Source organism: Talaromyces marneffei, chromosome 1 (assembly GCF_009556855.1).
Source record: "Talaromyces marneffei chromosome 1, complete sequence".
Taxonomy (NCBI): Eukaryota; Fungi; Ascomycota; class Eurotiomycetes; order Eurotiales; family Trichocomaceae; genus Talaromyces; species Talaromyces marneffei.
Window position 1 is genome coordinate 1,767,881 of NC_072348.1, and position 16,247 is coordinate 1,784,127.

General features: G+C 47.0%; 4 protein-coding genes across 4 annotated transcripts; all 4 read right to left on the minus strand.

Moving 5' to 3' along the window:
• Positions 1-438: 438 nt before the first annotated feature.
• EYB26_000661 (uncharacterized protein) lies at positions 439-1,392 on the minus strand (the record flags this gene model as incomplete). Its single annotated transcript, XM_054259977.1, has 3 exons — positions 439-559; positions 621-907; positions 961-1,392. 3 exons carry the CDS (start codon positions 1,390-1,392, stop codon positions 439-441), a joined length of 840 nt encoding a protein of 279 aa, XP_054115952.1.
• A 480-nt stretch (positions 1,393-1,872) lies between these two features.
• Positions 1,873-2,967, minus strand: EYB26_000662 (uncharacterized protein; the record flags this gene model as incomplete). The annotated part of the gene is made up of 1 exon (XM_054259978.1): positions 1,873-2,967. One exon carries the CDS (start codon positions 2,965-2,967, stop codon positions 1,873-1,875), a length of 1,095 nt encoding a protein of 364 aa, XP_054115953.1.
• Positions 2,968-4,516: 1,549 nt separating this feature from the next.
• On the minus strand, positions 4,517-6,544 carry EYB26_000663 (uncharacterized protein; the record flags this gene model as incomplete). The annotated part of the gene is made up of 1 exon (XM_054259979.1): positions 4,517-6,544. One exon carries the CDS (start codon positions 6,542-6,544, stop codon positions 4,517-4,519), a length of 2,028 nt encoding a protein of 675 aa, XP_054115954.1.
• A 5,709-nt stretch (positions 6,545-12,253) lies between these two features.
• EYB26_000664 (uncharacterized protein) lies at positions 12,254-15,927 on the minus strand (the record flags this gene model as incomplete). Its single annotated transcript, XM_054259980.1, has 4 exons — positions 12,254-14,998; positions 15,062-15,207; positions 15,264-15,528; positions 15,604-15,927. 4 exons carry the CDS (start codon positions 15,925-15,927, stop codon positions 12,254-12,256), a joined length of 3,480 nt encoding a protein of 1,159 aa, XP_054115955.1.
• Positions 15,928-16,247: the final 320 nt, after the last annotated feature.

A 16,247-nucleotide genomic window follows, 5' to 3' on the forward strand; every position in this document is an offset into this window, starting at 1 on the left:
TTATGTCCATTTTCTAGCGATTATGTCGGAGTTAATATCCCCCAACTTTGCTTTTTTTTGTTTCTTCTCTTGACAGTGCCTCTTCTCTGGAAGCGGATTATTGTCTTCAATTTCTTTTTCCCCTTCTCCATTATTATTATTACTACTTTTCATTATTCTCTTGGTATCAATGGGTTTAGCAGGACCTCGATCAATGAATGAATGAGCCTTGGTATTGACCTGGATGACCTGTATTTATTTCTCTTTTTTTCATTCTCTGAATGTGACCACCATCACGACTATGTAGACTTGACGTACCGTGTCCATCGACTCAGGATGCTTACTTAGCAAGCTTCGAATAAACCTGGCACTACCATTCTTCCCGCTGGGGATTTCTACTATATAATAATCATATTACATATGCCATTACCAAACCACGACTTGTTTCCCGGCTTGGATCTAATCAAACTGTATCCTCTTCCCATACAGCAAAGGACTCCTCCCGACCAACTGACCAACTGCAAAACCAATGTACGCTCCCGTCAGAATGGTAATAGGATAAGCCTGCCACGGACGATCCCTGCAGCACACCCAAACAAGTCAGCAAACAAGAAAACCAATTTAACAGGGGGAAGACGTACCAATCCAACGGAATCGGAACAGCGCCCAACCAAGCACCCACACAGGCGCCCAAAGCACCACCCCAAACGGCATCGGCGGGCCGCGTAAATGCCCAAACCTGTTTCCAGATGTTACCGTCGACACCGTGGACGTATACCAGCGGCGTTACGGTCAGGAGTGCCATGTGCGCGGCACATAGGACTGTATGCGCGGTATGCGTCGTAAACGGGGCGCCGAAGAGGATGAGAAGGAGAGATAGAACGGGTGTGCCGGGGAGGAAGGTTAATGTTAGGGCAATGAATGCCGCCTAATTCGATCAGTTAGAATGAGCTTCAAACAAGGAGAACAGGATTTACGAACGGTCAGTTTTTGAGATATAGTATCCGATTTACTACTTGCTGCGTGTCGCTTCCTCTTTCCCGATGATGAGGGCGTCTTTTTCACATCTGCGACTTCCCCTGGCCCCGCTTCTCCATGGCTATGATGTTGATGCGAGGATCCGGCTTGCGGTAGACAAGTAATCACATACGCGACCTGCAAACCAGTATAAAGAGGTAAATCGCTCGATAGCGTCGAGACCGGATCGGATACCAGCGAAGAGAATCGGAGCGAGTACAATGCTAGGAGTATTGTTGGATGAACATGGGAGTACGTCTGTGCAACTGGCGTAGGGATTATATCGATTGCATAACTCTTTTCGGTTTGAGGAGTAGTGGTAGTAGAAGATTGTTGTGAAGGGGGCGCTTTGCTGCTTGTGCTGGGTGAGGACACGGTTGGTGATGATGATGGCATTGTGCTGGAAGCTCTGTCTCAATGGGTTGGCGGTTTGCTAGGTTGTGACTAGATGACCATTCCTTAATGTGTCATATACCGAAGCCCCTGGGGGAGATTTGTTGGTTGTATAAGGGGTATTGTAGAAGAGGGGAGTTATTTTCGAGTTTGTAGAGTGAGGGATAATTATTCAGGAAGTTGCGGAGCTATGCTCAACTGTCCCCCGCTCATTGGTTCCGAAGCTCAAATCATTATACGGCTGACCACAGTCACATTGACGACAAGATATATCTACATAGTCTCTCTCAGGAACCACGAGAATGAATAATAATATGGCATAGAAAGGCAACGGAGTGGACAGAGATTGATCGATTCGGGAGTACTCATAACATGCTAAACTGAAAACAAATGTACCTCGTGAAATCATATACCATACATAAATCCGGGGCCCATGAAAAAAAAGGTATAAACACAGAATGAAACATGTCAACAAAGTAAGGACTATTCACTATCACTCAAACTATCGCGTCTTCGACGTCCACCGCCGTCTCTGTCCCGACGATAACCCTTACTCAATCCCGGGATAGGATGATGATAGCTCCTCGTACCCAGGTCATCCTCCGTATCAACGGTTGAATACTGGTACTCAGAGTTTGTACCACGAGACGAGAAATCCAATGGCTCCGTGTATCCGCCAGGCATAGATGTGCGATTATTCGATGGTTGCTGCTTGCGAGGACTATTCTGACGAGATCGATGCTCTTCACGCTCCCGGCGTTGACGACGAGCTTCTCGGCGGGTTTGTGCTGGGTCGCGGATGAGGTGTTCCTCCGTCGCTTGGCTGATGATGTCTTCATTACCAGCTGTGAAGGAGAATCCAGATATGTTACGGGTGTCGCGACGGCGGCGGTCGTCTTCTGGCGGTGGTGCATGGTATACCTCGCTCTCTGTGTATGCGGTAGGTGGAGAACTGGGCGTGTATTCTGTTCCATAATATGTGCCTTCAGCTTCCCGATTCAGACCACCGACACGAGCAGGTTTCTCTGAGCGGTAAGCACGCATATCGTCATCAGCCTCGCCTTCCCATTTCTCTGCTTTGGCTCTTCGCAACAACTTCTCCTTTGCCGTCTCCTTGAAATTCTTCTTATTCTTCTTCCAGCCACCTTGTGCCACTGATTTCTCATCGGTAATCTCAGTCGCCGTTTCCGTCATATCCGTGTACGTGAGACCGTCATCATCATCATATCCGCGCACAGTACCACCACCCAGGTTCGTGCTCGTGGTGGCATTCGACAATGTACGACCATCGGGACCCTTTCGACGCAAAACCGTGGACTTATAGTCGTCCCAATCGCCTTTCCGAAACACACAACCACCATTCTTAGCCCAGAAAAAGAACCAGATTGTTGCTATGACAAAAGTTGCGCCAAGGATTGCGAAGAGGGCAAGTATTCCTTGCATGTTGATGTGATCGGGGTCTATGGTTCCTTTCCCTCCTGCGACAGCGGTTTGGGTTGATGCTCTGGCGACGAGAGTTTTTGTGCCATCGGAGACGCCGTTGTCGACTGACGATTCGGGGACGATATATGGAGGCATGTTGATTGATTCAGAGTCTGAGGCTCACGATGGTATATCTTTGAATGGCAACTATCAGTACGTTGTATCGACGTTGTCTTCTCAAAATGAGGGACTCACTGTCAATCCAACGCCGTTCAGTTCACCCCCTCCACTATCCCCGCTTCGTTCTGATTCTTCTCTATCGAAATAGAAGTGAGATAACGGTTAAATGATTGCCAGGAATGTGGATAACGGTTCGACGTTTGATTTGGAATGCGGGCGTAACGATAAAGCAAAGAAAAGTGTCAACGTGATGATGCTAGAGAAATTAACAAGTAAATACTCAACTGTAAAATCAGCAAAAGGTGATACTCAGTAGCTTCGTCCAAGTCATGCAAATCGCCAGCACAGAAATTGCGGTGGTTGACCAAAAAACATGCTAGAATGAGAGGAGGCTGGGGACGAGGGCTACGCACATTGTTTTGGGTCCGAGCGTTGTCCTGGGCAACGGCGCTTATGTCATCAGAATTTGGTTCCACAGTGACAGATCACGTGCCACTATTTTAGGTTAAGGTGTGTGGACCCCAAATCGAGCCCGCTCGTGGGCGAGCGCGGGAGCTTAGATTAGATAGATGGTGGATCAAGGATCTGCCACCACAAGAGTACAGGGCGCTCCGTAGAGAACTGATTTCTAGAGGAAGGACTGATGCGAATCTACTTCTTTCTCTTCATTATTGCAAAGTACATGTGTTGAAAGCATGACAAGATGGACATAGTATCTGATGTACAGAGAGGCAAAAACGCGCGCTGTTGAAACTCTTGTAAATCCCACAAGCAAAAGCTCATTTTACAAGTCGGCGCATAGTGGTAATCGAAAGTAAACCGCATAAATTGTATGAATATGGTGGTCGCCGATCATCAAAAGACAAATATACAGCCATGTTAAATGCAGAAATCGAGTCAGACTGCAAGGGGGTATAACGTTGAGTGACACGCAATGCAGAGTTTAATAGCAATAACGGGGGAGGGAATAATCAATACGCAAAAGTGTAGATTAGAGAGAAAAAAAGTGACAATGCAATGCAATATTGTAGTGAAATCATGAGATCAAAAATCATCAACATCATCATAAGGGTCATACAGGCGTCAAATGAAAATAAACATGATATATGCGATGAAAGCCAAACATAAAACATCAACATCAACGGCGGAGACACGTTTGTTTTGAGGGTCGTTACATCGTACAGGTCGTACCACCATGAGAAGATTTTAAGCCATTGCTGGACACAAAACAAAACCATCTTGAACGAAAATGAAGCAGGAGCAAAAACCAAAACAATTCCTCCCAGTGTGAAGATCTCAGATACTTTTGTCCTTGTCTCCTTTTCGAAAAGCCAGACCCAAAAAATATGAAAAAAAAGATCCCAAACTTTTCAAATCCGTTGCTTTTGAGTAGAGCGCTAGATCAAACAAAATCCAAAATACCTCCCAGTCCGTTTTTATATCCCCCTTTCCACGCCGGTTTGTAACCGTCCCATATACTTGTTCTATCCGTGGATCTAAAGCACAATCACGTTGCAAGCTTCAATTAATCAAAGCGACCGCTGTAGGTCGAACGGCTGGATCGCCGAGAAGCCCGATCAGATCGTCGGTCTTCTCTGGCTCGCCGGCCATCTTCGATTTCCTTTCTGCTGCTAGTGCTTGTATATTCAGAACCCGCGGGCATGATGTACCGTTTCGGTCGGCGACCTTCAATATTCAGGCCAATAGAACCGTGGTCGTTTGTCCGCACGTGGATCCTCTTTCCGTTAACCGACTCAGAAGTGAAGCCGATGGTCATCCCATTCATGGTCATAGTGAAACCGCCATCATCATCAACCCTCGAGCCGACGCCGCTACCATCCCGTGTACGGGCGTCGCTGCCTCGGCTGCTATTGGATCGAGTCTTCTGGCTACCACTATCACTATCAACACGTTGGGCAATCTTGGCCTTCATTCGTAAGGCGTCTTCCGTAAGAGGAACCCCGGTCCTTCCAGATTTAGATGCTTGGTATTCTTCGGCGCTACGATGTTTCTGTTCCATTTCGGAGACCGGTGCAGGACGGTCACGAACTTGTTCACGAACTTCGCGAATGTCTTGGATGCTAGGTTCCTCTTCACGGTACAGCGTACGTCGACGGCGAGAATCTTCAACAGCAATCTGATGGCCAGAGTCCGACTCGTTGTAGGATGTCCTTCTCGCTTTCATGCTTCGGCTACGTTCGGGAGCTGCAGAGATTTTGCGAATTTGTTGGTGCGGTAGAGCCTCCATCAACTCGTTCATGTCCCAGGAGTCTCGTGAATGCGACATACGACGGTTTGTCGGGGGTGGCATACTTCCAGTGGTTGCTGGTTTGTGAGTAAGGTCGGGTCGCTTCTGGATAATCTTGGGTGGATTGACCTTTGGCTGATGGACTTTTGGCTGGATGACCTTGGGTTTGGGAGGTGGAGGCGGTGGCATGCGATAGAAATCCTCGTCTTCATCGTAAGTTTCCTGCCGTCGCTGCGATTGCGACATTCGGCGAGGACGATGTTCCCTGGAAGTTTGACGTTCCAAGAACGATCCTTCTTCATAAGAAGCCTTCGGCGTGATCTGGTCCAATGCTGGTCGACCGTAAATGGAGCCTCTCCGGACTCGCTCTTGTGGCCTGGACATGGAAGATGTGCGAGAACGCTCATAGATGGCCTGGTAAGGAGCATCCGGTTCAGCATAGTATTGCTGACGCGGCGTTGCTGGTTGGGCATAATACCCGGAGTAAGTGGATGGTGGTCGCTGTTCATATTGGCTCATTTGTAGAGCGCCAGGGTTATATCCCGGTTCTTGCATCCCACTGTGGTAACTCATAGGCCTAGTGTCGGAATGGTAAGTGGCAGAGCGACTAGGTCGTCGTTGACGAGATTGTGCAATCATAACATCAGGGCCGTATGGGTATCCGAATTGCGTAGACTGCGGAGACGGAGGTGGGATATTTTGCACCGGAGGAGCCTGTGCATAGTAGTACGAGGGGTAGGCTGTCCGAGGATCCATAGGGGCCGTGGGATGAATTCCATGGACATTGTGATAGCCGTTCAAACAGTCCCAACATACTTCCTGTTGGTGTTGCTGAGACACGCTTTCGCGACGGTTAGATTTTGAAGGAGACCTGACGGGAGCTCCCATGCCATTGGCAAGTCGCTGGCGTTCCATGTGAACCATGTCGGCAGATACTCGTTTCTCTTCACGTTGTTTCCCTTTTTCCCTTCGGCTTTCCTTGACACGGTGTTGTTGTGGTGGCGGCGGAGGTGGAGGTGGCCCAGTTGCCCGAGAATGGGCTGCAGTGCTTACCGTTGAAGGCCCGGCTCCAGGTCTGCCACTCGAGCGGGACTGTCCACTGGTACCAGTTGTAGCAGTACGGCTGGAATAGCCAGAGTCACTGGCAAAGTCAAGATGTGTAAGTTCACCAGGTCTTATGTCGGACTTGGATCGCTTGGCAGCAATGTTTGCGCTTTGGCGTGTTCCGTCAACCACGTCGCCTGCCTGTTCATCATAGTCTTCAATATAAGCTGCAGAGGGTATCTGTGTAACTTTTTTGGCCATGATGATAAGAGCAGCGGCGGACCCCGAGGGCTTTTATTCACACAGTGTGTGTGGGTGCAGGCAACGAAGGGCCAATTCTTTGGCCTTGGGGCCTACCCAATCGAACGTCTTCCTTTTGCCAGCAGCGACACCTGTCTTCTACCCAATGTGGTCAGTGAGTCAACCTTGGGCGAAACCCTGGCAGTGTCTGGGCCCGTTGATCAGTGATCCGAATAGAGAAATTGTTAACGACCGGCAGTGGTTCTGTATTGGTAATCTATATCCACAGTAGTCGAATCTTGCTCCATCGAAAAACTGGCGGCGCGGTAGACTATGAGACTGGTATAATCTGAAGCAGGCAGCTATTCACTCGAAACGGTGAAGCGCTGCAGCGAAGGTGAGTCAACGGTGGACAGTCGGTTTGTCTGGCAAGCTGTGAATGGGCAGTGCCGATTGTCAGCCGCGTAGGAGACGTAATAGGCGGTCGACGGGTTGGGTGATCTGGCAGACTGACACAGTCGACAGTGGGGATCGAGTGGAGAGAATAGAGAAGAAGAAATAAGAATCGCCGTAGCAGACGTGGTAAGACAGGTCGGCAAGAGAGCACACTTTGCTCTAACTGGGTGCAGGTGTGTTGCGCTGCAGTCAGAAAATTATTGACGGAGGGGCAAGCCAGCGCACGTCAGTCAACAGAAGTAACAGCAGTAGTAGGTGTAGCAGCAGAGACGGTGACAGCGACAGATGGGGCAATTAAGTCAAAAAGGTCGAGGAGGAAAAAAAGTCGATCGTGGACGGACAGACGGGTAGAACGGACAGAGTAGGAGGCAAGATGAGGCTGAGAGGCCAAGACTGATTTCGACGAGATGCAAGTATCCCAGTTTCCTGACGGGTTCAGAGGGGAGGGGGGTTGAAAGGGAAAGTAGATCAGAGAAGAATAATAAAAATAAATTGGCAGGCAGACAACAGAGTGTGCAGGAGTGGGGACCGGGCAGGCAGACAAGACGACGAAACAGTGCAGTGGAAGGAAGAGGGAGAGAAACGAAGTCGTGACAAGACGAGACGAAACGAGCCCGGGTCAGGTCAGGTCAGGCCAGGTCAGGTTAGGCAACGATGGTGTAGTATGCCAGACGAGAACAGGGATAGTGGGTTCGGTGTTGGGCAAAGGTAAAATCGTTAGTATTATGGCAATACTAACAGGCAGACACTGACGAACGGCCGGTCCTTGACGGGGAGCGAGTGAGGGCGAGGAAGATGGAGAAGAAAAGGCGGGAGTCGTTGGAAGTTTTTTGTTGTATGGGAAGGAAGGGTGGAGATGAGACGCAGGATAAGTTGCCGTCCTTTGTGGTGCCCGACCCGTGATAGGCCACGGCGTGCATTGGTTTGCTGCAAGATGAAATCCTTGAGAAAATTCAAAAACGTCTGAGGCCAGCGGGGAGTCGTAACGGATTCAAAAGAGTAGGTAACTATTTGTACCACCTTACGGCGCCACTGTACTTGAGATTTTTTTTTAAACTTCGGTTTTCTTGCCTGATCTTCAAGACAAAAGGCGTATCGCGGAACAGACTCAACCCTGAGGGTCCTATTTGTCGATGAGAGGAACTTCTAAAATCAATTAATCAAGAATGATTGTTGTTTCATCTTCGCTCTGTTCTCTGCTCCTACGTAGAGCAGTGGCACACTGATTGGGTTGAGTGAGTCAGTATGTAATGCGTTGGGCTGCACTACTCTTGTAATATACCTTACCAAGGCATAAAGCATTGGTATGTATGTCCGGAGTACGGAGAGCGAGACGATGGATGAATGGTTCGTGCGGGAGGGTATTTTCGGAACGGTGCCAGAATGGGGCCAGCCATAGTCATCATGGTCACGCTAGAAGTTTACCAGAGTACTCTCGAGAAGTTATTCTGAAACGTCGAGTTTGTTGTTTATCTACTTCTTAGAACATGGAGGTTCCCTGTCTGCTGTTGGGGGAAGAACCACGGATTCGTGTTACACGGACAAACATACATGACATGACTTTGAACTATCTGAGCAATGAATTATTTTATGAATGGACATTTTGTATTTGTGTTTTGTGTTTGTGTGTTTTGTCTGATCAAATCGTCTTATCGTCGGTGGGAATGCCAGATCATTATACCCAATACGGCTCTTATCGGTAAGATCGTACGGTAACACGGTAAGATCACGCGTGACATGGAATATACTTGCGCCAATTAAATCTATTAGATGTAACGCCTCGATAAGAGATTCAATAAAAATCAAATACAATGACTGGACCCTTTTTTCGTTCTGAACAGGAACTCAGGTCAAGGGAAGGAATAAAAGAAATAACATAATAAATCTCTCAACGGAAAATTGTAAATTACACAGAGGATTCGGACCCGGCAAAGACGGACACTTTAACGCTGGTTGGCTGCCCAATTCATAGCCGTCAAGACGTGTTGGACCGCTATTTGCAGCCCAATGATGGCATTAACAGCGGTCATCCCTGCATATGAGAGCGTTTTTTCCCCCCTTGAGGGCTAAATATCTCAGTGGGTTATTATCCTACGGTCGCTTCTAATCAGCTTGACAAGCCAGCCATAAACAATACAGATTATGGATTTATGGATTTATGATAATAATCACTGCATTGTCATGAAGCTATTTGCGTCCTTAACCATTGGTTGATACGTACTCCATGGTATGGAAGTGTATTATGTAGTATGGAAGTGTATTGTGCTCCGTATCCTATGACGGTATTAATCCTGGGAGTAATGAATGATTCGGGACGATCAGATGAATTGAATCAAAATTTATTCAAGTCTCCCGATAAGATGTTTTATTTATTTTTTTCCTAGTTGATAATGATCGATAGTAAGCGATCTATGGGACAAACCTCGGGATATCCACTCAGGCAGCCATGGATTCTATTGCGGCTGCTCCCGTCTCATCTCCAGTCGTTTTGGTTTGTTTTGGTTTGTTTTTTTTTCTCTCTCTTTTCTTTTGGTTTGGTTTGGGTTCGTTGACGCCTGTTCCTGACAGCCAAAATGCAACATGTCTCCGAACTCATCCAATGCTGACGTCACATTACACCAATAGATTCGATGTGACTACTAGTCCAGTAAAAAAAGAAATAAAAATTTCGTTCTGTCGCTTCGTCCCCACTCATCTTGAAATGAGTCATTGGGCCTCAATTTTCAAACCATGCGGGATGGATCGTAGCACGTACAGCTATCCACCATTGTGGACCACCAATCTTCTGGAAGCTTAGAGAAGAAAAATTTTCTTCGGTTCTGCCTGTGCGCTTAGAAGCATCTACTTTCACATCGCGTTAGGCGATAATGTACGTACATAGTCGCAGTACGTATCATGGGCCGAAACCAGGAGGAGTTCTAAATCATTCGGGTAGGGCTGACCCTAGCCTTCAGCCTCCTTTTTTCAATGCCGACCTGTAAACAAACCGATTAGCAATACATGCAAGTTGTTTCAACCTTGTTAGTGATGGTCTAGCGGGTACTATTGAAAGTATCGTGCTAGTGTCATAAGCTATACTCTGATATCATGATGCAGCACTTAATGACGAATGACGGGATTCTTCCTGATCAATCAGATCCCAAGCTTCCCATCGCCAGCAATTGCATAGCTATTTCACTTTAATCCGTTCCTTCGGTAGAAAGGGTTGACCTTGAAGCCAATCTGCTGGCCCCTAAAAGAGCAATTCGATAGTCCTCAAATTCAAGAAACTTGATTTGCCCCGGATCGTTATCTTTTGGTCACTGGAGAAACTTAAAAGGGACTCCTTAAACTGGCCCCTTGAGTCAAGTGATGTCTTGCCATGCACTGCGCATCAGAAACAACCCCCATTGTGATAGCCCCCTCCTCATTTCGGGCACCGAGAGAAATCAACAAGAATGTCCGCATCGAACAATAGCTGGTGGTGTTTGCAGTATTGACGATTGATGACCACGCATGGACTGGAGAAATTAATGAGGCCGTTTGATTCTCTGATGGCGATTGAAGAAAGGTAAGCGACGGAAGATTGATATCAATCCCCAATTGGAAGGCACGTCGCTGAGTTGATGCCTCGGCTGTCTCCGCGCAACCGTGAAAGTCACGAGATCAATATTTTCTTTTGTTTCCAATGACTATTCTTTTGACTTCCACGTCACCATCGGCGACAGAAAGACCAAGGCTAGACAATCGTGGACAACATGTAAAAGCCCAATGTTTGCCACTTGCCTCCCGCTTGCTGCCAGATCATTGATAAGGGCGGTAGCTCGTGCATACACGTTTGTCTGATGAGACCTTGATTCCATTGAGCCTCCGAATCGCCGACGATCTTCCATCTTAATCTTGCGTTCGTTGAACGATATCACTCCGGTTCGCTTTCGTACAGAGGCTGCTCCCGCAACTTGAAAGCAAGACACGGAGCCGCTCATCGAGTCGCTGCCATTTATGACAGGTCGGTCACATGAATCTCAGCATCGGGGCGACTTTGAAATCCGCCAGCTGGCCTTGTAGATTCGCTTTTACTGTGGTGTGACTGGCCAGCTGTCGTGCGGCAAATATTCATGACAAGCAATGGCTGCCGTCTGGCCCGTTGTCCGTTAGCATGCTGGGACAACCGCGACTCACTACGTACATGAAGGTTGTTGAGGTCGCACATTTGTCTGATACAATCATGCAGGCACGTACAGTGCGTTGAAAAAGTGAGGCGGCTGTCATACACTTTGACTGACTGGTTGCAGTATTTCCATTCTCTTCCCAACGATGACAAGGGTGTACGGTCAACTGTTCAATGACACCGACACAGTTTATACATTAGGATTGTTTATCATCTCGTTCTCGAAGAAATAAATTAGTGGAAGCATTTTGAGAACCAGCCAGGCTTGACTTTGTCGTTGGTGGCTCACCTCGACTTGAGGTGGATAGCCGATACTACGATCATTTCTCCACAGATGACACAACATGACATGCATTAAGAGGTTTGTTCACAACTCTTCATGACAATGCATTAAATAAATCGCACCAAAAGCCGAGTAAGATCGCGCACGAGGATCGCTTCCAAGGCTCGTATAGTTAGATCTCAAAATCGTGGCCATTCCTCTGGCATCCGAATCGCCGCTCGATCGTTGTAACTGCAACCGTCCTACTCCAATTGTCATATCTGGATTCGAAATATGTATCCTGATTGGCCTACAGCATCATGATACCTTGGGCAATTCGTATTGTGCTATCATCATCAAAAGGGCGGTCAGAGTAGTGATGCCAATCAAGCCCCATCATGTGCTCACATCTGCAGCCATCAGACGCAAGGGATAGTTAGCCGATAATGTCCGTCCGCATAGACTACTATTACATACATCACTAGTTAACCACATAAGTTAACTACTAATGTTAACTAACTAGCTGAAATGGTTACTACGTATTTATTGGTCCAAAATATTTCGATCTCTAGATTGCAATGATTGCCACGGGTAATAAGTACGTATATTGTGATAACAAGAACTAAGATAGCGGGAAACTGTCGGAAGAGCTTAGCCCTAACCCCCCCCCCCCCCCAGTAATTTCCTAAATAGGCAGGAATATCGTACTCCAACATTTGCTTCTGTCTTCTGTCCATGTACTTAGACGCGCTTTTCGATAGATGTTACACACTTTACTATATTGAGCACATAACCTAAATGTTTGCTTGTCAATAATACTATCACTTAAATTCAAATACATACATGTTCGTCAAACTGTCTTTCAAAAAGCCCACTGCTTCAACCATATCTTCATCCAATCGGACGAAACAGCACGTAAGTTGGATGCCTCTGAACTGTCTTTCAGAAGAGTTGTGACCTCATACTCATCTTGTGATTCATTCTCACCATTAACATGGCCATTAGACTTTAACGGCTCATCAAACATGGCCTGTCGAGTTTTGTTTGATGTATCTTTCCAACTAAGCAATTTTCTCATCCATTGCTTCATCCATACATTTATTCTGCCGGACTTGATCTGCTGCACACCTTGAACTTTCTGTTCATCTGTTAGTCCCTTTTCGTCACTGGCATTACCAATGGCTTCTGTCGGCTTATTGGTTAGGGATTGTTCTCTCTTCTCTGAGATAGCCCTCCAGAATCCAAGTAATTTAATAGCAGGGTTACTCTCAACCACAAACCCATGATTATCCTGTGCACTGCGCTCCAAGGCTTCCACCCATTCGGCCAGTGGTACAATGCGGATTTTCTCAGGTCCACCAAGACCATTTTGAGCTGTGCCCAGGAGAGCAGACCAAGACACGATTTTTGGGTTCACCAGATTGTATACTTTCAAGACACTTTTGTCTGCTTCAGTATCATACGTCTGACTTAGAAGCTGCACAATGATCCTCGCTAGAATATCAACCGGTACCCAACTGATACTATTGATCGTGCCCAAAGATTCCGGAAGTAAACCCAAATGCTTCGAACTAGCCAGTAAACTAGGAAACCATTCCTGCAAATTCCAAATACCGGCTGTAGATAAGACGGGTCCTGCGATCTGACCTACTCTCAAGACAGAAGAGGTAAATCCCGAAGAGGAGCTGTGAGCCTCAATTAATCTTTCGGAGATGTATTTGGATTCTCCGTACCCAAAGAACTCGGGGCTGTCGAGGTCGTCAATGATTGATTCTGGGACGCTTTGTCCGGGATTCTTTTGGGCCCAGTTCAGGGCTGTAGAGATACTTGATATGAACAATATCGGGGCTCTGTATGTACACTTCCTGCTCAGATCTACCAGATGGCGCGTACCGGCAATGTGCCCCTTCTCAAAGGACTCGACGGTGTGATTGAAATCAACTTTCCAAGCATTGTGAATGATTGCATCGATACTCCCCAAAAGTTGATTGTATGTCTCCTCTCCGAGGCCCAAGTCGGGCTTCGACAAGTCTGCTGTCAAGAATTCCACTGGATTTGATTGTGCATCTGACGATTCCCATGGTGTAAGCAAATCCTTGTGTTTGTTCTGTGCTGTCTGTCTCTTTTGAGCATCTGCCGAACGATTGAGACAAATGATCTTGGCTATACGGGGATTCTCAATCAAGGAATGTAGAAGATAGCTTCCCAAGGAGCCCGTCGACCCAGTGAGCACAACAGTTAGGCTATCTGCGCGTGTCTTTTTGAGGGCAAGTTCAACGTCAAAGCCGACCTTGTACTTGTCAATCATAGCCTGCATATAAGTTTTTCGGTCGTTTTCTTTGCTGTGAACCTCGGCGGTACCTTCTTTTTTCACCCCATTGATAAGCTGATCAATGGCCTGAGCAAGTTGATTGCTGGATGGAGAAGTATAGAAAAAATGCGGCCCGATTTTGCTGCTATCGACATTGAGATTCTGCGCTCTAAGTGCAGCCTTCAATTTCTGCACTGCAATTGTAACTTGTAGCGAATCCATGCCCAGATCAAAAACGTTGTCATGGTCGCCTACTATACGCGCGCATTCATCGGAATCCAGGATTTGAACGTAGAGTTTCTTAGCGAAAGATTTTATTGCTTCGGGGCTCGATGGATCCGTCAACTCTAATCCCTCACTCAACAGACCTTCTCCAGCTGATGAGTAGAGTGCATCGATCTGAGCGGCGAATTTGAGAACCGTGAGTTGGCGTTGGACAGTCATCTTCCCGCTTCGGGCGAATGTCTCCGTTGGTTTGAGGATATACACCAATGACTTTGGCACGCGCGAGAATCGTGGTGCCTGCAGGTTTGCTTCGCTGATTATGCCCCATAGTTTCTCTGTCATCTCACGCGATTCTTCTTCGTTGTTGACTGCATATCCCTCCCTGGGTTCGATGAGCAATGAAGGCAAGAATTGGTGCTCTCCAACAAACAAGGCATTCTTCACAATTGGATGACTCGCAACAATATTCTCTAGCGGAACGGGGTTAATCTTTTCTCCATTCGACAGAACGATCAGATCATCTCGTCGGCCTTGGTACCGGTAACAGTTATCAATCTCCGGAATACGAGCATACAGGTCCTTCGTACGGTACTCTTCAATGTCCGGAAAAATCAAGGCAACTGGATGAAACATCCTATGTTTAGGACTCAAAGAAATAACCAGTTCATAAACACCCGTGGAGACCTCATCAAATCGATAACCGACACGGGTGTTGAATCTAAGACAATCCCAATATTTGGTCCCTCTCAATACAGTGCAATGCAAAAGTGCATTTTCAGTTAGTCCAATAGCACTGGACAGATTCTTCACTCGTGGAGCGATGATGCTACCTGTTCGGGAGGACAAGGGGCCTCCTACGTAGATAACTTTGTCCATCTTTGATAGGGCTTCCAGACCCTCTTTGGTTCGGGATAGATCTGTAAGAATTGAATCTGCTGCGGCTAGGGATGTTGCAAGTCCTTGGTTTATGATGTCGATCACATGCTCGGCTGTGATTGCTGCTGCTGTGTGATTGACGACAACAGACGAATCCAGGATTGCTGTTAGTAGGAAGAAAAATAGGCCTCCCATCTGTATTCCGTCAATTAGCTAACAAAATTACCTTGGAGGTAGCACGCATGAGTTGGAACATACATGAAATAGCGGAAAGAACTGTAACAAAATGGTGTTTGTTAATAAATGTATAGTGTTGTGAGTGTCACCACCATCCTCCGGAACATCGAGAAATGAACTAGTGGCGAGCCAAAATGCCGGACTTTGCCCAACCGGTTTGGGATTACCTGGTATCATATACCTAATCAGTCTCGTTTAAGCCATGAAAGGATATATTACGTACCGGATGTTCCTGAGGTGTGTAGAAAGAACATTGGTTCATTGGAATTCTCATCCGTGATTTCTCGGGCTTTATAGTGAGGCACTACGGTTGAATCGAGAAGCTCTTTGTAGCTAAGCACTTCTCTCGTTTTAATCTCGGGAAGGGCGTCGAATAACGGTTGAAGATTCTTTTTCAATTCGCCTCCGTATAGGACGATGCTGACGTTTGTCCGTTGGAAGAGAATTTTCTGCGCCGAGACAGTGTTTCTTAAGGACGGTAGCATTATCTATATTTATTCACGAATGTTAGTATAATGATTATTCATTGCATGATCGACCTCATATGTATAATCTGGGCCTACCTTTCTACCAGTCTTCGCCGACGCAAGGATAAGAACCAGATACCTCAAATCCGACGGCCCCATGTAGCCAAAGACCTCTCCCTCGGCCAATCCGACTTCGTTAACAAGCCACCACGACGCTCTGTTTACTGCATTTGCAATCATGGGATATGTGACTTCGTCAAAGCCGTCTGATGGGTTCGGCGTCTTCAAGACGTATGCGTATGGCCGTGGCGAAGCCTCTTTTGCCTTTACATCGAACATGTTAGGCAATACATTTCGTCCATATTTGCGTTCCAAGGTAGTGATAAAGCGCGATGAAGGCGTTGGTGCCACCAATCCCATGTTGAAGTTCGCTGTGTGTGTCTTTCTTTTCTGAATGACTGTCTCCCCTCTCTTATGGATAGACTGCTCCTGGAAGCCTTTATTTTTGCCTATCTAATCCATTCAGTGTTCTCAACTAGGTAACCACAAGAAAATACAACGCATATATGACGGGCCTAGCAGCAACCTTTATATGTCGCTTCCGTAGAATCGCTAGTAGGATATCCGTCCTCGCCGCGCGGTAGCCCTAATCCCAAATCGGGTAATACCCTGGGGTATATCTATCCACCCCAAAATTTCGGCACTGGAAAGCGCTCCGCTGTGGCATCCAATCATTGTGA